The sequence below is a fragment of the Sarcophilus harrisii genome, chromosome 3, assembly GCF_902635505.1.
Source record: "Sarcophilus harrisii chromosome 3, mSarHar1.11, whole genome shotgun sequence".
Lineage (NCBI taxonomy): Eukaryota > Metazoa > Chordata > Mammalia > Dasyuromorphia > Dasyuridae > Sarcophilus > Sarcophilus harrisii.
In genome coordinates, this window is record NC_045428.1 from 50667944 (window position 1) to 50690989 (window position 23046).

General features: G+C 33.6%; 1 protein-coding gene and 1 pseudogene across 28 annotated transcripts in view; both read left to right on the forward strand.

The window, feature by feature from the left end:
• TFDP2 (transcription factor Dp-2) overlaps positions 1-23046 on the forward strand; it is a 153360-nt gene that overhangs the window by 78963 nt on the left and 51351 nt on the right. For 22 of the 28 annotated variants that reach the window (XM_031957828.1, XM_031957849.1, XM_031957827.1 and 19 more), the window contains one exon: positions 15712-15815. In XM_031957828.1, coding sequence (XP_031813688.1) covers positions 15712-15815 — 104 coding nt within the window. Of the gene's footprint in view, positions 1-1490; positions 1719-15711; positions 15816-23046 lie in introns of all 28 variants that reach the window. The other 6 variants (XM_031957836.1, XM_031957847.1, XM_031957853.1 and 3 more) reach the window with 1 other exon arrangement.
• On the forward strand, positions 1526-10293 carry LOC105750052 (annotated as a pseudogene).

Below are 23046 nucleotides of genomic sequence, written 5' to 3' on the forward strand. Positions count from 1 at the left end.
ATATATTTATTGTTCATTTGTTTTAGTCATGTCCAACTCGTCTTGACTTCATTTGGGTTTGATGAAGGGGAGTGGCATAAATATTGTAGTGGTTTACTGTATCCTTCTCCAACTTATTTTACAGAAGAAGAAGCTGAGGCAAACAAAGTTAAGTTATTTGCCCAGGGTCATATACCTAGTTAGTGTCTGGGGAACAGATTTGAATTTAGGCAAATAAGCCTTCCTCACTCTTTGCCCAGCATTTTATCCATCATACCACCTAACTGTTCTGTATTATGCATAGTAGGTATATATTAATGAGAAACAATGAAAGATTGTATTTTGGTCAGAAAAACAAATAATATAAAGAAAAGACATACACACACACACACACACACACACTGAATGTCAAAAAGAGCTGTGTGGAAATCAGTTAACCTGAGAGTAGAAATCTAGTTGTGAGTCAGGATGTGACCTATAGATTATTCTCTTGACTTCAACATTTACATGGAAATTATTGATGATACTTTTTAAAAACTGAATGCAAAACTTTTACAAAGGAAATGTTTAGTGATAGGAGGTTTCAGATATCCCAACAAATTGCTGGACATCTCATTTTACTGAAAACAAGTTCTATAATACAGTCTTGACTTTCCTTGCTGACAGTTTTGTTTTATAAAAAAAAAAAAAAATTTAGGAATTCATAAGGAAAACTGTATTTGGGACTTAATTTTTAAAACCTTAGAAAATAGTGGCTATGTAATCTGATGTATGAAGACATTAAAAGAATTTGAGGCATAGTAAAATGACCTTAGGATCATATATTTAGAGTTGAGAGGGACTTTAATGGAACATACATGAGGTCATAAATTTGGAATGGGAAAAGACCTTAAAAGTTCAATCCTTTCTATACATGAAGTTACTTGTCAAAGGTGGCATAAGTGGTATTTGGGACAGATAGTACTTGAATTGAATTCACTTAATTTAAAATCCAGCCTAAACTTTAGGAAATTGGATTTCAGAATTTGCAGATAAAAGATAAATATGATCCCAGTGGGAGCAACTATAGCAGGGAAATGTGTTCCAAAAGGAGATGAGAGGTTCTCAAATAAGAAATTCTGAGAATGGAGACAAAAGAACCTATAAAGAAAGCAGAGGGGAAGGAATCTAATGAAACCAATGTGATTTCTTCAAAGATTCTTTGATGAACTCAGACGTGGAGAAAACATTCACAAAATGGCTTTTGTGAAAGGACACATAGCATAGGACACATTTAAACTTGGCACAGATTTCTGCAAAGAGAATAAGGCTAAATCCAGAATAAGTTGAAGCTTGTTTAAAAAAAAATTTTTCAAGGACAATTAAAGTGGCTCTAAGAACTATGCTTGGAAGGAGCAAAACAAACAAGGATGGGGATTGTCTGTGGTGTGGGGCAGGTGGTATGATGTTAACAGATGACAGAGAAAGCAAAGCTGCTTATCTCCCATTTTGCTTTTCTCTTCTATATTAAGGATAATGATCTACAAACTGGAAAGATAGAACAGACATGATTAAGAAGAACTTGAAGCTCAAGATAGGTGAGGATGTAGTAAGTGAGCACCTAGCTGATTTAAATGATTCTCCAAGCTCAGGCGAATTACATCCAGGAAACCGAAAGATCTTGCAGATGTGATTGTGGAACCATGATCAGAAATCTTTGAGGCCTCATGGACACTGGAAGAAGTGCCAAAAAACTGGAGGTGGGTGAATGTTGTCTAGATATACAAAAGGTGGGAAAGGATGAATGCTAGAAACTAGACTGCTGAACTTGACATTGCTCCCTGGCAACATTCCAGAATGGATTATTAAACAGAAGGTTTATAATCACTTAGAGAAGGATAATAATTACCATTTGGAATGAGTATTGTAGGGGTTAGAGTATCATAGGATGCAGAGCCAGAGAGACCTTAGAAGGGACGTATTTCAAACTTCTCATTTTATAAATGAAGAACCTGAGGCCCAGAAAGATGAAATGATAACCCAAGATTATGGATATTGAGTAACTCAGGCCAATTAACCTCTTCATTTTTTAGAATTAATTGTTTAGTAAGTTGAGACTAGTGTGGAAATGGTCTTGAGTTCGATACTAAATTTGATCAACTTTCTTAAGATATCTTTATCCATAAGCTTAAGAAATGTGAACTTGAAGAGCTGGCACAATGGAAAGAGCTTCAGCCTTGGAATCGGGAGGATCTGAAATCAAATTTGGCCTCAGGCACTTACTAGCTTTGAGGTAAAGAGCAAGTTACTCAATCCTGATGGCCTCTAAAAGGTTGAAAACTATTCATATTGGGAGTGTTGATTTAGAGATTCAAGTCATTTTTTGAGAGATCTCTCAAGCATGCTGTGAAACTGTATGTGACCTAAATTGAGTTTTGGGGGTAGGTGGGGAGGATTTTATTTTTCAGCATTCATTTCTGTAAGATTTTGTGTTCCACATTTTTCTCCCTCCCTCTCTTACCTCCCCTTCCCCAACATAAGAAACAGTGTGAGGTTTAACATATACAATCATTTTCCATATTTTTCATGTTGTGCAAGAAAAATCAGACCAAAAGGGAAACAAGCAAGCAAACAAAGATGAAAGTACTATACTTTGATCCACATACAATCTCTATAGTTCTCTTTCTGAATAGGATGGCATTTTCCATTCTAAGATTATTGAAATTGTTGTGACTCACCACATTGCTGAGAAGAATCAAGTCCATCTGATCATCACCTAATCTTGCTGTTATTGTGTACAATGTTCTCTTGGTTCTGCATTCACCATCATTAACATTGAGATTGACATTAGTCCATGATTTTCTGAAATTAGCCTGCTTCTTATTTCTTATAGAACAATAATATTATATTATGTTCATATACAATAATTTATTCAGTTCTTCCTCAACTAATGGGCATCCACTCAATTTCTACTAATAGCCTGTCTGTGCTTTAATTTTTGTCCATGTTTTCCCACAGACTTTCCACAAATTAAGCTATTTATGTATCAAGAATAATTTTTATGTGTATTTCTTTTTTCATTTTGAAAATAAGCATGGTATCTTTTATTTTGGTCCCAATTTTTCTTGATTCTTTTATCTTAGCAGTATGCTATCCCCATCTCACATTCCCACAAGTCAGTCATTTTGTTACCCCTTAGTAGATTTTAGAACCCAGAATGTGCCATAGATCAAATTAATTTTCATTCTTCTGTAAGCACTCCATAATTGTTTGAATGAACTTCTTCTCAGTTGATCAGATGGGTAGTATTCAGGTACAGTTTGGATTTTTCATGCAATAAATTGTAAAATTCAAGATGTCCATATATAGAATACAAAAAGATATTCTTTATCAAGTACTCATAAAATTGAAATAGAATATTTGCCAAAAGCTTGGGACTAATGAATGGAACAGCTGCCAGCTCTTCATTGTTGCCATTTTTCTTCAAGTGCACAGGTTACTTTAGAGAAGAAAATTCAGGGAACTACCTAAGAGCAAACCTCAAAATTACTTAAGAATGCCAGGGTATGATTTTTGGATATTCAGGGGACTATTAGTCAGAGCCAGTTTCTTAGAGGGTTGGGAGTTCAGTTTATGAATCTGATGAAAATTTTAGATGATTGAATTTTTAAAGCCTGTTTAGAGCCATGTTTGAGTATAAGAGGAAGGATAGTAGCCAGAGCAGTAGAATCCAAGTTACATTGACAATGCTGAATTTTTTATTCTGCCCCTTTGTTTGTGGATGTGCTTACAACTTATAGAAACCCCAGTGGAAACTTTTCAGCTGGTTTTATAGCTTATTTAGTTATTACTGCTAATAAAAACCAAACCCTGAAATTTTGATATTTATTTGAGGTTCCAGAAATATAGTTGGCGATCTTTTTAAAATATAATGATATGGATTTTTGTCCTCTTTGCATTTTGTATGGAATCTTACATTCTAAGGTGCTTTGTAGGGATTAAAGTCCAAGTCATTTTGTGCCCTAATGTTGGTTATCTTGTTACTTACTCTTGAGTGTTTGACTCCTGCTCCTTAGAAGGCCTTATCTCATAAATTGAGTAACAGAAATAAATATTAAAAAAGAACACCCCCGAAATGTGATCAAGACTAAGGTTGTGGTTTCCTGGTATTGCTAACATTTTGGTGCTCGCATACCTTCTTCAACAGAACTTACAACATATGTTCTATTAAATTACATAGTTTTCTTGTTGTTCTTGTTATACAATGTCCAATAGTTAGATCTGTTCATAAATACATAACCAAAATGTATATCCTTTGCTAGATCATCTCTCATTCAAAGTGGCTATGTCCCCTTTAATCCTGAGCTTCTTTCATTATATTTTCACTGTTGGTTATCTAGTTATGTCATTAATATTCATGGGTTTAGGATCTATATGGGTTTATGCAAATAACTCCCAAATTTGCATAGTTAAATAGATGTAGGTATATTTCTCTGTGTGTACATATTTAACTATAATCTCTTCTGAGCTCCATTTCACCATTGCTTATTAAAGATGGAATGTTCAGTTTCTTTGGAATATTTTTCTTTTTTTTTTTTTTTAATTCATAGATTTAAAAAGAAAAACAAAACAAAGCAAACACTGTCATGTGCCCATCAGAATGTCAGGGGATATTCAAAATATGTAACAATAAAGTTCCAGTTCAAGAAAAGATATATATTAGTTATATTTATGAGTGTCTGTCTTTTTTTTTTTTACTTCCTTATAGGTTGTTCTTTTGTTCTTTGCTTTATACTTTTTTTTACCCTTTTCATCCCCTCCAATTCCCACAGACAGACATCTCTATATTTATACATGCACATGTGTGAACACACACACACACACACACACACACATGCCCCTGCCCAGAAACATACATACACACACATATACATATACATCCATCCACACATATGCATATATCTATATATACCCATACATGGAGCAAAATGCATACATATCTACATACATCCAGACACATGTATACATACACATGTATGTACCCACATGTAAACATGCATTTAAAGCAATATTAGTATGGCTGACATGTAAGTTTATTTCTTGATAGATCTTAAAGTTTGACTGTGTCTAAGAACAATGATTACTAGCCATATTTTTTTCCTTAATAAAGTCAACTCCTGATTCTTGTTGTAGTGTTTGTCTGTCTCTTCTTTCCTTTCCCTGCTAACTCTTCTACTTTAATTCTGATCCTTAACTTGCCTTGCTATTACTTAACCTCCTCCCACCCATGAATTCCTCTCCCTTATCTTCTTCCCCCTCCCTTTGCTTCCTCCTCCACCTATTCCCTCACTCCCCCCTTTTATTTCTAGATAGATTTTGGAGAGTAGTGTGTATGTGTGTGTATGTCACTCTCCAAAATCAATCTATCTATCTATCTATCTATCTATACCCTTCATGGTATATTTGTAGTGTTGCATATTAAATACATTCCTAATATGAATAGGTTTTTAGAATTATGAGCCCTCTTTCCCTCCTCTAATGCCTCTGTTTATTCTTCTGCACCTCATTTGAATATATCTTTCTTTTAACCTACCCAATTAGTGATGTCAATCTTTAATATATGATATACATTTTCATGTAAAAAAAATATAAATAATTTGTCCATATTAAGTTCCTTAAAATTAATCTTGGACATTGGTTCTTATATGTTAAATTTTCCATTGAGTTCTGGTTTGGTTGATAGAAAATCCTGAAAATCTGCTAATTCATTGAATTATTTGCTAATCCATTTTTTTTTCATTAAATATTGTGGATAGTTTTGTAGGATATGATATTTTTGGCCACAGGTCTAGTTCTTTTGATTGCCGGTATATATGATTCCTAGGACCTATGCTCTTTTATTGTGGTTGCTAATAAGTCCTATATAATGCTATTTATAGCTCCAGCATATTTTAATTGCTTCTTTTTTTTTGCAAAATTTTCTCTTTGATCTTGGATTTCAAAATTTTGCAATAATATTCCTATATGTTTTCCACAAAGGATCTCTTTGAAGTGGTGATCAGTGAATTTTTTTTTTATTTCTACTTTCCCCTCATGTTCTATCACTCCAGGACAAATTTTTTTGGATTATGTCAAGATTCTTTTTTTGGTCACAACTTTCTGGCAGTCCAATAATTCTTATGTTTTCTCTTCTTGGTCTCTTTTCCAGATCTGTTGTTTTTCTTACAAGATGTTTCATGTTCTGTTCTATTTTCTCATTCTTTATAATCTGTTTTTGTTATTTCTTGGTCTCTCATAGCTTCATTGTCTTCCTCCTTGCCGGATTCTAATTTTCAAAAAGTTATTTTCATTTTTGAGACTCTGTTTCCTTTTCTTGTTGTATAACTTTTTTTTATAATCTTTTTCTTGGATGTTTTTATTTATTTATTTATTTTAGTTTTTCCTTAATGTCTTTCATTTTATTTTTAAAATCTCTTTTATAAATTTTTTCTGGGCACACACACACACTGATCTTTTTGGATTGCTGGAAGCCTTCAAAGTGATTTTTATTCAACTGGAGATCTGGGCCTGATATTGATAAGTATCTAGGCCTGGGGGCATTGGTTTTCTTTTCAACTGGAAGTTTTAGCCTCAGATTTCTATAAAGGACAATTCTAAACTCCATATTTTTGCAGAAGCCTGAAGTAGTATGCTTTGCCAAGGGACCTCTCCTCTTGGACACAGCTGCCTACCAGGACTCCTGCCCAATGTGAAGAGACCTTCTTCTCAATGAAAACCATATTCACAAATTTATCTCCCCCCCAAAATTATTTTTCAACCAAACTTCTTTTTTTTTTTTTTTTTTGGTTAAGAGTATTATATCCTTCCATTTACCCAATGTGTGGTTCAGACAGCATTTAATAAAAAAAGCTGGAGAGATGTCTAGAAGCAAAGCAAAGTTTATTATACTTTCTTAACTGTGTTGATATATGGTTGATAATATAAAGGTTTTATATCTTTAGGTTATAGTCATTCCTTCTTAATGTTTGACAAGATAAAGGTTTATCCATTTTAGATATCATTAGAATATTAGTAACCTCTCCAGTACCTCCCTCCATTGTGTCATCCTAGGTGCCTCTCCCCATTAGGTTATCCCCATCCAGGTACCTTCCCTATTATGTCATTGTTCTTGTTATCTATTAAAAAAAGTTTGCTCTCTGATACTTAGTGCTGGATTCTTATGATAGTTTCCTCCAGCCCTGGGACCAAGATCCATTTGGTCCCAGTATATCTCTCCATTTAAAAAACTATTAAATTGGTCTCTTGCTCAGTTTCTCCGGCATTATAATATGGCTACATTAAGGTGTCATAAAGGACATAATCTATGATCTAGGCTGAAGGGTTTCTCTAGCAAAGGTACATTGCTGGGATCCTTACTGATTTAAAAAGAAGACAAAGTTGTTCATTGCTGCTGAAGGTATCCATATGGACTAGTTTGTGTACTGTGGTAAGAAACTTCAGCTCAACATTAGCAATATCCTGTCAATTGGTACTATGCCTGAAAGGACCATAGTTTGCTGTCTTGAAGAAAAGCCTGTTGACCAGGATAAGTTTGCCCAAGCATCTGGAAACTAAGCCACAGTGATTTCCCACAATCTGAAACCAAGAAAACATGCCTGAAAGCTACCTTCAGGCTCAAAGAAAGTGATCCCTGCAAACACAGCTGTGGTTAGTGTTGTTTCTGGAGGAGATCATACTAATAAACTCATCCTTAAGGGAATGCTTACCACAAATACAAGGCCAGGAGAAATTGTGGTCTCGTATCCAAGGTGTGGTCATGAATCCTGTGGAACCTCCCTTCGGGGGAGGTAATCACCAGTATATTAGAAAACCATTTCTATTTGTAGAGATTCCCCAGTTGAATGAAGGATCAATCTCATCACTTCCTGGTGTGTTGTCAACTCCGTGGTACTAAGACTTTCCAGGAGAAGAACTAAAATACAAAATTTGACAATAAAAATTATTTTGAAAGTTATTAAAAAAAGACATTCTTAACAAATTTCTCAGGAAAGCTAATTAATATATTAGCTTACAGAATCAATATAAAAGATTCTTGGTAAATGAGAATAACAGACTTGAGTATGATGATAAAATTCAATTTTAAAAATATAAATTCCATGTGATTGCTAATTTAGAAGAAAATTTGAGTAAGAATTAGGTGGCAGAAGAGATGAAAGAATGAGATGATAGAGGATTCAACACAAGACTATTTCTTGAAAAAAAAATCATTGGATTGTTAATAGAAGTAATAAAGCCTGAACTATCTTGCCTCTTTTTATTCCTTTTCTAATTCTTATTTCTGGAATACTTCCTCAAATGCAGTAGATATTTAGCGTACACAAACAGGGTGGTAAGTCTTAAAGATATAAAAACCAAACTAATCCCTTCCTCAAAGAGCTCACAGTCTCACTAACTTTTAATAGGGATCCCTTTGATTTATGCTCCCAGTCCTAAATAAAGACTTCATTCTGGGTACTTAGAATAGAACAAGCAAAAAAACTAAAGACCAAAGACCATTTTAGGGAAAACTATACTGTCTCAAGAGATGAGGGTGGGAGGCCGCATGGTTCCCTTATCAGAAGACATTAATAAAAGTTACCTCTTTTCTTCAGAAATGAATGTAGCCAATACATGGCTGGTGCTGTAAATCCATTTGAAAAATGCCTACTGTTTAGGCTAGCTGAGAAAGTCTCTGCCCCAGCTATGTGATAGAACAACCAGAATAATTATAGAAGGTCCACGTGTGCTTCTGTCTTCTTGACTTGCCTGGAAACCACTCCTCAGCATTCTCCGTGCAGATGATGCCATCTTAACAGATTGATGGAGTCTGTACTGTGCCCTACTCCCATTTTGGTCTTTTTAAAATAAGGTGTGGCTCTTGGGATTGGGGAATGGAAAAGATTTCATTTGGAGATATTGCCTATGTAAAAGCAAAAGGTCAATGAAAATTTAAAATATATATTTTTATATGCCATTAAAAATATACATTATATGTCAGTGTGTGTGTGTTGGTGTGTGTGTGTGTATACATGTTGTTTGATTCAGCCAGGTTGTCAGTTTCTGGAGGGGTAAGTATGTTTCACTTTTTTCTTTATATTTCAAGTATTTAAAAACCTGTTAGTCATTTTAATAAATACTTTCTTGATTGAAAGTAATAGATTTAAGAAATGTTATGAAGGTAGAATGCATATTTTTCTTCATTCTGCCCCATTAAGTTCCTCTCTTCCTTTAAGATACAACTCAGGTTCCATTGTTAGCATAAAACCTGGTCTCCCCCATCTTGTTGCACTTTTCCTCCCATAGTACTTTATATTTTAAAGCTTTGTTGATATGTACATATTAACTTGACATTTATGCCATGTGTTTTTTCTGCTTACTTGCTTAGAATGTAAGCTCATTCTAAGAAGCAATAATTTTGTGCTTTTGCTTCTATCTTCAGAAACCAGAACAGTCCTTGCCACATAGTAGGCATTTAAATACTTGATATTTGGTTGATAGAATCATAAGAATTAGAAGTTGATTGAATATGGCATGTAAGGGGTAAATGAAGAAGCAAGTATATTTCTGAGTTTTTTAGCTTGGATGATAGAGATTATGTCTCTTCAACAGAATTAGAAAAATTAAGAAAAGGGGCAAGTGTAAGGGGGAAAAAAGTGAATTTTGGTTTCTTCAACAGAAATAGGAAAATTTAAGAGGAAGGACAAATGTAGAGAGGAAGAAAAGAATTCTGTATTACACATGTTGAGTTTGAGTTGCCAGTTGGGTATCCAGGTAAAGATGACCTGCAAACAACTGATGGTATTTATTGGGTTGGAGAGATATTATGATAGATATGTGTATTTATTGGTCATTAGAATGGAGAAAGGTTTAACAAAGAGTATAGAGAAAGAAAAGAAGAGGCCCTAGGACATAACCTTGAGTGACTTGTAGAGATATGTTTCTGGGAGGCATGAATTACCAATAGAGACAGAAAAGGAATGGTCAGATATGTAGAGATTCTTATATCGGGAAAGATTATTATAGAAGTCACTATAGAAAAACTACACAGAAAGAAGAAAGGAATGGGTAACAGTGTTAAAAGATGCAGAGGAATTAAGAAGAATGAGAACTGAGAAAAAATCTATTGGAATTAGCAGTAAGAAATAATGAGTAATAGTAGAAGCATCAATTTCAGGGAAGAATGTAGAATCAAAGCTATGAGAGACTCTGAAGTAGGAAATTCTAATGAATTGGTACTTCAGTTGTCTTAATTTGCATTTCTCTAATCAATAGTGATTTAGAGCATTTTTTCTATGAAAAGAAAGACTTAAATTTCTTCATCTGAAAATCGAAATATCCTTTGACCATTTATGAGTTGGAGAATGCCTTGTATTCTTATAAATTTGGGTCAGTTCTCTATGTATTTTTTAATCAGAAGCCTTGGATACATATTTTTTTCCTCCTGTGTTCTGCTTCCCTTTTAATCTGGGCTGTATTGGTTTTGTTTGTACAAAACTTTTTAATTAAATATAATCAAAATTATCCATTTTGTATTTCATAATATTTTCTAGTTCTTCTTTGGCTATAAATTCCTTCTCCACAGATCTGAGAGGTAGACTATAATTTGTTCTCCTAATTTGCTTATAGTATCACCCTTTATGTATAAATCATGAATCCATTTCTACATTATCTTGGTATAGGGTGTTAGGTGTTGGTCAGTGCCTAGTTTCAGCCATACTATTTTCCAGTTTTCCCTGCAATTTTTGTCAAATAGTGAATTCTAATTCCAAAGCTGGAGTCTTTGGGTTTATCTTTGACTATTGTGTTTTGTGAACCTAACCTGTTCCACTGGTCTACGACTCTATTTCTTAGGCAGTACCAAATGGTTTTGATGACCACTGCTTTATTTTATAGTTTTAGGTTTGGCCCCTTCATTTACATTTTTTTTCATTAATTTCCTTGAAATTGTTGACCTATTGTTCTTCCAGATGAATTTTGTTATTTTTCCTAGCATTATAAAATAATTTCTTGGCATTTTGGTTGGCATGGCACTGAATAAGTAAATTTAGGTAGAATTGTCATTTTTATTATATTAACTCACTCTACCCGTGAACATTTGATATTCTTTCAGTTGTTTAGATCTGATTTTATTTGTGTGAAAAGAGTTTTGTAATTATGTTCATATTGTTCCTGGCTTTGTTTTGGCAGGTAGACTCCCAAATATTTTATATCATCTACAGTTATTTTAAATGAAACTTTTCTTATCTTTTGCTGCTGTACTTTTTTGGTAACATATAGAAATGTTGATGATTTATATGGATTTGTTTTATATCCTGCCATTTTGCTAAAGAAGTTAATTGTTTCTAGTTTAGTTGATTCTGTAAGATTCTCTAAGTATGTGATCATATTATCTGCAAAGACTGATAATTTTGTTTCCAAAGATGAGATATTTTTCTCCTTCCAAATTCTGCTTCCTTGAAGATTTAACAGTATCTTTGTAAGTGATATGGACATAATGAAAACTTTAAAGGAATTTTTCTAAATATTCCCTTTAGGCATATTTAGGCATCTTTTTTTTTCAGACAGATCGTTCAGAATGTGTGAGACTTGTATATATGTGTTAGAAAGACAACTACCATGTTAATGAAAGATTTAGTTTGGGGGAAAACCCATCTCAATTAAATTACTAAAAATTATTTTATTGAATTAGAAAAAAACAATAACAATTCATTTGGAAGGACAAAAAGTCTAGAATATCTTGGGAACTAATAAAAAATGTAAATGAAGGAGGCTTTAGAAGTGTACTAGATATTAAACTATACAATAATGCTATAATTATCAAAACTGTCTAATATTGGCCAAGAAATGGAAAGGGAGTTGGTGGAACAGAGTGACATACAATTTCAGCAGGAAATAAATATGATAACCTTATATTTGATAAGTGTAAAGACTAAAATTTTGGGCATAAGAAGTCATCAATTGGTTAAAAAAAATTGTTGGGGAGACTGAAGAGCAGTCTGGCAGAAATTGCTTATCATTTCATTGCTCTTCATAGCACAACAGTATTCCATCACAATCATATATCACAACGTGTTCAGCCATTCTCCATTTAATGGACATCCTATCAATTTCCAGGTTTTTGCTACCACAAAAAGAGCTGCTATAAATATTTTTTACCTAAGAATCCTTTTCCTTTCTTCTTGTTCTCTTTGGTATACAGACCTAGTAGCAGCATTGCTATGAAAAAGGGTATGCACATTTTTGTAGCTCTTTGGGCATAGTTTCAAACTTTTTCTAATATTTTGGAATCAGTTCACAACTCTACTAGTAGTGTACTAGTGTCCCAATTTTCCCACATCTCTTCAAATATTTGTCATTTTCCTTTTCTGTAAAAGTAACTATGATAGGTGTAAAATGGAACCTTAGAGTTGTTTTAATTTTCATTTCTGTAATCAGTAGTGATATCGAGCATTTTATTTCTATATGTGCAAACATATTTTATATATATATATATATATACATATATATAATTACAGTATCACCCTTTTTATTTAAATCATATACCTATTTTGATCTTATTTTGTAATAGTGTGAGATATTGGTCTTCACCTCATTCCTGCCAAACTGTTTTCCTGTTTTTCCCACAGTTTTTGTCAAATAGTGAGTTCTTTTCCCAAAAGTATAGATCTTTGTGTTTATTAAATACTAGATTACTATAATTATTACCTACTATATATTATGTATGCAATCTATTCACTGATCTACTACTCTGTTTTAACCGGTACTAGTTTGTTTTGAGGATTACCATTTGATAGTACAATTTGAAATCTGACAGGAGCCTTCACATTTAGACTTAACTTCACAGATCTAGATGTACTAGATGGCTTAGAATTGGAATTAGCACCATTTAGCACTGGATAACATGGCATTGGCACTGAAGAAAATATATGCCCAGTCTCTTCCTACTACTCCCCTAGTGGCCAATTTGTGGGAGTACATGGAAAAGAACTGCACAGGATGGTCATGGAGAGTTGGTTGTGATCTGCATCACTCGATGAGACAATAGTTCTTCCGAGTGAATGTAAAATCTTAAATTTGGATTCAGATTATTAGTCATATAATAGTACAAAAGTGGAGACTCTTTAGATAGTCTGTTAAAACAACAAATTTTCTTAGTCTGCAAGATCATTAGAAGTCAACAGTATGATGTAATGAAAAAATCAATGTGATTTTAGGCTGTATTCATAGTAGAATAGTATATAGAACCAGAAAAATGAACATTTTCACTGTGCTTATGGAATTTGCCTGTAAGTACTGTAACAAAAAACCACCACCTTCATTAAGTAATGTAACTTGTTAAATAGATTAAGGACTTGTAAATGCATTTGTTGTACAGTATTTCTTTTGTATAAGAATTACTTGACATTACAACAGGAAAGGTTTTTTTTGTCTAGTCTTAAAAGAAATAAGTTCATTAAATTATAATAGTTGAAATGTACATATATACGTATGTCTTTATTATTTCCAGATCTTAATCTATATTTTTTTTATTTCATTTTTTAACAATTCTCAGGATAGCTAAGTGGCACAGTGGGTAGAACTCTGGGCCTGGAGTCAGGAAAACTCATCTTCTCAAATTTAAATCTGGCCTCAGACACTTATCAGCTCTGTGAGCCTGAGCCAGTCACTTCACCCTGTTTGCCATAATTTCCTCATTTGTCAAATGAATTGCAGAAGGAAATGGCAAACACTCCAGCATCATCACTAAGAAAAACTCAAATAGGGTCACAGAGAGTAGGGTGTGACTGAGTGTAACATGATTCAAGGCAGTATATATTAGTCAGCCAACAAGTGTTTATTATGCACCTTCTATGGGTCAGTGGTCTGCTGGGTGCTGTAGATACAAAGATGATAGCAAGAGTGAAATGGTTCTTGCTTTCGAGTATTTCCATTCTGGTTGTAAGCTAAGAAGTGCTAGACAGGACTTTAAACTCAGAACACTCGAGTCCTAGTTCACCATTCTCTCCACTGTACCCTTTATAATCATGTTGATGAAAAAGGAATTCTACTTTGAATGCCTTTTTGTGTAAAGGCCCTTCATTGTGAGTAGTTTGAAACAAACATCAGTAAAGCTTCTGACTTTTGAGAGATATTTTGTCAAATTAGACAAAGCAAGAAAATAAACAACAGACTCATAGAATTAGAGGATTTTAGAGGTGGAAAGTTATTTCAGAGATTATCTTGACTGATTTCTATTATAGTTCTAGTAAACTAGTTTACTAATCCGTTCTATAATTTTTCTAGAAATCAGTGTCAGGCTCATTGATTTCTGCTTTCTTCCATTCAAAATTTATATCTTTTTTCAAATTTGAACATTTACATGTCTCTAGTTTGCTTGTAGCTCTCCTCTTAGTCATGACTGACATAATGGTGGTGCCATTTGTGGACATAGGGAAATCCAAAGCAGGAGTTGGTTTAGGAACTCAGGGATCAGAGTCCTTCTTCCGGGCCTGGCGCTCTATGCACTAATCTGTGAGTAATCCTCCTTCCCAGAAGGTAATTGGAAATAGAAGACTTGAGTCTTTAGTAAGGTAGCCAGACAGTGCTAAGTAGAACTCTGGGCCTGGGTACTTCCTAGTTGTGTGACCCTGAGCAAGTCACTTAACTTCTTTCTTCTTCAGTTTCCTCATCTGCAAAATGATGATAATAATAGCATTTACATACTGTGATTATTATAAAGCACTCTTCAAATTTTAGAGTCCTCTATCAATGTTGGCTATTATTATGATAATGGTGGTTCTGGAGTTGTTACTTTTGGCTGTTGTCAGCACAGAAATAATGGCTAAATCTGTTATAAAGGAATGATTTTCTTCTTTGATTGTTTTTGGGTTTTTTTTTTTTTAAGACAGGAATATTTACTGTACAAATAATTGCCTCCAACTATGAGGACACATAATATTCTCCATATATATTACCTCAACGTCTATGGAAGGGAGAGGATTCACGGCTTAGCTCAGTGAAGGAATGAATTTCCTAAGAAATGTTATAGAGAAGAGCACAGAATCAAGGCTTGGTTAAGCCAAGAGGAGCTAATAAAAGACATAAGCAGAGGTGATGAAAGAGAAAAGATAATCAAAACATTGCTTTGTCAGAAAAGGAAGGAGACTTTAAAATAATGGAGAGTAGAGTGCTTAAATACTGTAGGGGCAGCATCAGAATGGTCTTTAAAACACAAACAAAATTATTATCAAATGTTCAATATTATTTCATTTTGTGGGACTGTACTTCAAGGGATTTTTAACAAGTTCAGATTCAGAAAGGTTCAAAAAGGACTTGGTTTATTTTTTCTGATTAGTTTTGGAATATCTAACTTTTATTTGGTGGACAATATATACTTTTGTTATTGCTTAATTGACTGGTTTTTCCTCTCAAAACTCACTATTTCTGTTTAGAGATGCTATTTGGATTACTTTTTTTTTTTCTTTTTTGGAGTTGGGAATTCTCTTTTGTTAGTATCAACTAACTGTTATTTCCATATATAACACATACTTTTAAAAAGTTGAAAATAAATTTCATTTAACTTGTTTTGAAAATTTTATATAACTTCATGTCTCTTCAAATAAAATTACAGATACTTCTAGTTTATTACAGGAAAAAAAGGTATCTTAGTATTCAAAATGACTTGAAATTTCAGAAAACCAATGGATTTTTGCCTTTTTTTTTTTTTTTTTTTAGGTAACATTTCACTTGTTGCATTTCCAGTTTCCAGCACCAATTCAACATCAAAAATTTTACCAAAAACCTTAGGACCAATAAATGTGAATGTTGGACCCCAAATGGTAAGCAGATAATGGCTTCTTATAACTTAACATGATGCTTGATTAAATTTTAAAAGAAATTGTAAAAATTTGGCTTTTATTTGTATGTGTATAAGGGGATTCCTTTTGTTCTCTTAGTAAATTGTTGCATTCAAATAACTAATAAAGTTAAATCTTGAGAGAAGAAATATAAGCTTTTTTCTTTCTAGTCTGAGTTTATGTAATTTGTGCAATTCCAATTCATGGGCAAATCAAGACATCACTCTTATATGATATCATTGGGCTTCTTCAGAAATGAAGGACAAACAACAATAATATAATAGTAAGATCACCTTGCTTATAAGGTACTTTTCTCCCTCTTCCTGTCATTGGATTAATTTGGTGGATTGCATTCTGTTTTTTCTTAGTGATCCTTTATCTCCTTTTCTTATATCCATATAAATAATATTTAATGGTACAAAACTCAATAGAAAATTGAGTCTTTGGGATGCAGCTAGAGAATGAGTCTGTTTGGTCTTACTACTACTTTTAAGAAGTTTTTTTTATGAAAGGATATACAAAGGAAACCAGATTAGGTAATATATATGTGTATATATATATATATATCACTTCACAGTATTTTTAAAAATTAAGTATAAAAATATAAAAGTAAATTTGCTTCTTCAAAGATATTAAGTAGTAAACCTGTCAGAACATAAAATATGGCACATTGATAGCTTTCACTATTAGCTATTTTAAAATATATTTTTAAATATTTCCTATCCCTTAGATTTAAACACTGGTTAGTCCTCTCCTCCAGTTTCGCTAACTCATATTAAGCACACATTAAAAATTAGAACTGCCTTAAAAATAGTTAAAAATGAGATTTTTGGCTTATGGAATTTTGATAACAAATTATATGGTTGATAGACCAAATTTCTCACATTTTCAATAAATTTCATTGTTACATTAGTTAAAATTCTACAGATCATTAACCGTGTTCAGCTTATTCACTAAAATTTCTTTCATAGCTCAATTTAAGTGTATGGTTTTCAGCTTCTAAATAATAAAAACACTTAGCAGTTTTTAAAAACTTGAATTTTTTTGAGGCAGACATCTAGGAGAGGCAGTGGGAAGAAGGGAGGGAGGAAAAAATTTGGAACACATTTTACACAGGTGAATGGTGAAAACTGTGCGTGTGTTTTTTAAAATAAAAAGCTTTATTAAAAAAGAAAAAATTCATGCACAATCAGTTGTATTTTGTTCATAATAATTTTGCATTTAGCATATCAGACTTTTCATTTCCTCATTTTCTTTTCTTTCATTTCTTCATTATAGTATACAACAGTTTATTACCATATTAGTGGGAGTGGAGGTTTAGTTACTGAGAAACAAAATAAGTTGTTTGAAAGGATTAATCTGTCTGCAGGCTTTTGGAAGATTATTCTGAAATTGAATTTTGAAAAATAAAATTGTTAATCATTTTGCTACTCTTGACCATTTTGATTTTATATGTAGATAAAGTTGAATATATGTGAGCATATATCAAAGGTGAGATAATAAAAATGACTGAAAGTGCTAGTATAAGTTTTACTACTAAACACTTATAAAGGTGTTTAAATGTGAATTTAGATAAGTAAACGTGCTAGAAAAAACATAATTATTAGAAAGAAGAAGATTTGAGTGACTAATTGGTCACCCATTCAGTGGCAAAGATGATGCCCTTATCTCCACATTGTGATTTCTGCTTTCATTTAAGCACTAGATAATGATACTACTTTTTAATATTTTGGGATGAATAAATGAAATAAAAGGCATTTACAAAGTGCACTGGAAATACAAACTAGAAAAGGCAAGATAGTCCCTGCTCTCAAGGAGTTCCCACTCCATAACTGAGAGTATGACAATGGGAAATAGATGTTAAAGTCTCAGTGTCTTTGGGTTATGTCAGTAGGTTAGATGACAGTGCTGGGGATCTATAGATCTCAGAAGCAGACAGTGGCAAAGTATGGAAAACCTTAAAAAGCAACTAAGTTCAGAGTATCCCTTGATATTCTGGCATACCATAGTTCACAGGTTTGCTGCTAACCATCAATGCTTCAAAGAATAACCTTCAGAAATGACATCTGAGACCTGGACTAGTGGCAACTAAAACATCCATACAGCCAGCTTTCATGCCAAATCTAAACATAAATTTGGTATAACCAATGTTTTTTAAAGGGTCTAAACTAAATTATTAGCCTACTTCCTGCAAGAGAGCAATTGGGGGAAAATGTTTATATAACATTTATTGCTAGACTTTTGAAATACGGATCCCTTTATGAAAGCCAATTGATGTTAACTAGTTGAATAGAGCCAGAATACTAATCCCTATCTTCTTAACCATGGAGGAAAACATAGCTACTTCTCAGAGTTCCCTAGCACCCTGAGAGGATGTGGAGGGTTAGGCTAAAGATCTCTTGCCTTAGGAGTGTGTTGTATCTCCAAAATTAATAAGAGTTAGTCTTCTCCTCTTGAACATTGATCAAGCTAACTCTTTGGCTTTTTGATCTGACTCTTCCTTAGAGCCTTTCTTTTCTAGACCACTTGACTCTTTCCCCCCTCCCTCCCCCCACGTTGTTTTAAGATTTTTATGAATGTCAGTTTCCTCTTTCCCTCAACAAGAGCTCTAAATTCTCTGCTATAGTGGACAGAAGTATTTTGTAATGGGTTGCTAGAAAGTTCAACAGGTGATATTTATGAAAATAATAGTTGCAGAAACTCTCCTACTTAAGTTATCAATATCTCTTGAGCCTGAGGATCCTTGTTTTCAAGCTCATATTTATCTCTCTTTATCAGAATAATAACTTTAAAGTAGCTAAACTGTGTAATGTTAACATTGAAGGAGCTGTTGCAAAGGAAGTGGAGAATCTATTAATAGAAGACTGCATTTTAGAATTTTGTATTCCCCTTAGTTCAGTGAAGTGTCTGTATAATGCTCACTGTTCTTTAAATGAATGAATGCCTTTGCAGGTTCTTTTGCTATCCTATAGTCTACCCAGATCTGAAAATTTGGGCATAGGAAGTAGGAAGGGCCAGGAGGTACTAAAAGTACTACCACAACATTCCTCTATTCTTTAGTCTTTATCTCCTGGAGATCCAACCACAAAAAAAGAAAGGCTGGGTCTATCCAGTAACTAATTGAATTCCCTAACTCTTCTTACACAGTTTTGTGTTTTAGAGGGTAAAAAAAAACCCTGGATATTGGAAACACTAGAAGAGCAGAAGCTTTGGCTTTCTTAAGCATCAAGAAATAACCTTTGAAAGTTATGGCTTCTAAGTTCAGAAGATCTGAGGTCCTTAACACTTTTCCTTTATATCATTCTGTGGCAAACTGTGGGCAGTTTACACGCCCATTGGTTAATCAATTGAGCTCTCAGTTGATTATTAGGATAATATTAATTTTACTTGCTAAAATTCTAGATGAATGAATGAATAAAAAAGAATTTACTAAACCTTGCTATGTGCAAAGGATTCTTTGTTAAATGTTAGAAATATACATTTTAAAAGCAAGACAGTCCCTGCTTTCTGCATCTCATGTATTCCCCATTTTCTCCTTTGGCCTCACATTTGGACTCATGCTGTGGCCTTCATTTGGTCTCCTGGCCTCATCTCTTCCCCCACTCCAGTCCATCAGCCACTCTGCTGTCTATACATATGACTGATCTAAAGGGTAGCTCTAACTATATCAGTATCTTATTACCTCTAAGATCACATTGGGAAGTCTTTTTTTGGCTTTCAAGGTCCTTTATACCCTGCTTCTTTCCCTAACTTTTCTAGTATTTTTTACATCTTGTTCCCTTCCAAGGACTCTGATCCAGTGACAGCCTGAAACATTTACACTAATTGTTCCCCATGCCTGGAATTCCGTTTTCATCTCTTCCTCCTGCCTTCCTTAGCTTCCTTCAAGTCTCAATTAAAATTCCATTTCTCCTGATTATTGATACCTTCCCTCTGAGATTACCTCCAGTTTAGTTTATATATTCCTTATTTTTATATAGTAGTTTGCATATTGCATTAGAGTATGAACTTTCTAAGAGCCGCAACTTTTTCTGCCCTTTTTTGCATACAGTGGCTGGTACATAATAGGTACTTAATAAATACTTGATGACTTGACTCGAATTCACTTTCTCATTGGTGGAGACAGTAGTATGAATCAGATAGAAACACTTTGCAATCTGTGCATAATTGGTGTTTTTCTTGCAAAGTTCTGCCTGTAGATGGCAGTAGTACCAAAGAGTCAGAGATCTGAAATTCATACAGTCCAGCTCTTAGAACAGTGCTTAGAATAGTATTTACATGGAGTAATTCATAAAGACGTTTTCATTCATTCCATTCGTCTCTTGTCACAACAGTCAAGTAACTATATTTTGGTTAAGTATATCTTTTATGTCATATATGCTCTGAGTTATAGGTACAGTCCACTCATTTTGCTTGTCCTGGCCAACTGTCATCAACTTTGAAAAGTGGAGATATATCCTTGTAAATTAATTATGAAGTGACTCTCAAATGTACTTGAAATGAGTTTTTCTGTTTGGTTTTTCTTTTATAATTAACATCTTCCTAGTAGAATCTATTGTGTTGAAATTTGAATTTATAGGAATAGTATGATATAATCTAATCCAAAAGAAAAAAAGAAAATATCATGGATTGATATATCCCTAATGTTGATGTTTTTGTATTAAAATAAATTATGAAGTGAGCTCATAAGTATGTTTGCATAAATAAATATACAAAAATGAAGTTATTTTAACTAAATTTTAATATATATATATATACAAAATGTACTGATAGTTTTGATACATTTGATTAATTTTGTTTAATGAACAAAACCTTTTGCAATTGTGAACTCTATTGTTCACCCTATCTTCTCTGTGGCTCACTAGTACTTTAGTAATTTCTTTCAGGCCAAGAAAGAAAATGCCACCTAGCCTAAAACAGACCCTCAGCATCTCATTTCTGACCTCCTAATTGTTCTCTTTGCCTCAAGTCTCTCCCGATGCTAATCATCATTCACCTAGATGCCAAAGTTATTTTCTTACTGCACAGGTCTGATCTTGTTCTTTCCCTACTTGACATTTCAAACTATTCACAAGCTGGCCCTAAGCTACTTCTCAGTTTAGTTTTACATACTTCACACACACTTTAGTTCAAACACATGGCCTTCTCCTTTGTCCTCATACAAAACTCCATTTCTTATCTCATGATAATTAACACTGTCTGTCCTTTATACCCAGAATATTCTCCCTTCTCAACCTACACTTTAGAATTCCAAAATTACTTCGAGTCAACTCAAATAATGTGACAATGCACACAGAATTCCATTTTCATTAAAATGGAAAAAAAAAAGATTCAAGCCCCACCTTCTGTGAAGCCTTTCTTTTCCCCCCCCAAGAGATACTCTTTTTTATTTTTAACACATTTTGCTTTATAAATCATTTTGGGAGAGAATAATCAAAGCAAAAGAAAGAGATTGAAAAAACAGGAAAAAAAGAAGTGAACACAACATGTGTTGATTTATATTCAGTCTCCTTAGTTCTTTTTTCTGGATGCAAATGGCATTTTCTCCAAAGTCTATTGAGATTGCTTTGGATCATTGCACCATTGAAGAGAACTGAGTTTTTTATAGTTGATCATTGCACATTCTTGCAGTTACTGTGTATAATATATTCCTGGTTTTGCTTGTTTCTCTCAGCATCAGTTCATGTAAATCTTTCCAGGCCTCTCTAAAATCAGCTTGTTCATCATTTTTTATAAAACAATAATATTCTATTATCTTCATATACCACAACTAGTTTAGCTCTTCCCCAGTTTATGGGCACCTGTGAAGCCTTTCAGACCCGTCTTCTTCTTCATAGCTGATGGATAGTACTCCCCCCCCCCCCAAAAAAAAAAAAACTATCTAGTATTTTTGTATGTATTTTAACATACCTGTCTATGTACATGTTCTCTCCCATAATAAGCTTTTTGAGTGAGGAGGACTGGTCTGTGTTTTTTTTTTTTTTCTAGCACAGTATCTGTCACATAGAGCTGCTTAATGAATACACGATTTGGTTACTGCTTTTAAATTCTGGGTCTGTCTCAGTAATTTAAATGATTTCCTGCCACCAATATACATATTTATCATTTTTTTCTCTGACAGCACCAAGATATCAGTTGAGGAGTACAATAATTGCTTAGCATAGTGCCTGGCACATAACAAGTGGATCATAAAATGTTTATCAACTGTTGTTTGTCCTTCATTTTCAAAGAGGTCCAATGACATCATAATGTTGCAGTCAGGGTACAGTGTATTCAGTTGTAACAAATCAGTCCAATAATTCCAAAGGCTTGACTATAGATCGGGCATTAGTAGTTCTGTTAGAACATCTGGGATAGAGATATCTCTAGATTTATAGTGCTTACGTTGCCTTTATGCTACTACTATTCTACTTTACTCTTGGAACATAGCATCTCCCTTGATGTAACCATGCAGTGCTGGGCTCACAGCCCATCTCCCAGAAATCTTGAGAGCATCCTTGTACTACTTCTTCTTACCAATGGGTGACCACTTGCCTTCTTTGAGTTCTCCATAAAATAGTCTTTTAGGTAGACATACATCTGACATTCGGACTATATGACCAATCCATTGGACTTGCTTTCTCTGTAGTAGAGTTTGAATGCGTGACAGTTTGGCTTGAAAAAGGACCTCAGTATCTGGTATCTTATCTTACCAATTAATCTTCAGAATCTTCCTAAGAAAATTCAGGTAGAAGTGGTTCAGTTTTCTGGTATGGCATTGATAAATTATCTACATTTCTCAGACATACAAGAATAAAGTCAGCATAATGGCTGTATAGACCTTCAGTTTAGTTAGGCAGTCTAATACTTCTTTTCTTCCACACTTTCTTTTGGAGCTTTCCAAATGCTGAACTATATCTGACAATGTGTACATCAACCTCATCATTTATGTGGCCATCTCTGGTAAGCATATTCTCAAGATAAATAAACTTATCTACAGCATTCAGAAATTCTCCATTTATTGTGACTAATTGTTTTCACATATTGATACTATAGTTCTTGCTGATGTGGACCTCCATTTTCTTGATGTTGAAGCTGAACATCCATCTGAAGAGTTCTGAATTCCCTTAGGCTTCTCACCTGTATTTTCATTCTATTCCATTCTATTTACAAAGCTGGGATTCCACTGCTCATACAAAAACTGGCTGAAATATTCTAGGTTATATGGCAAGAG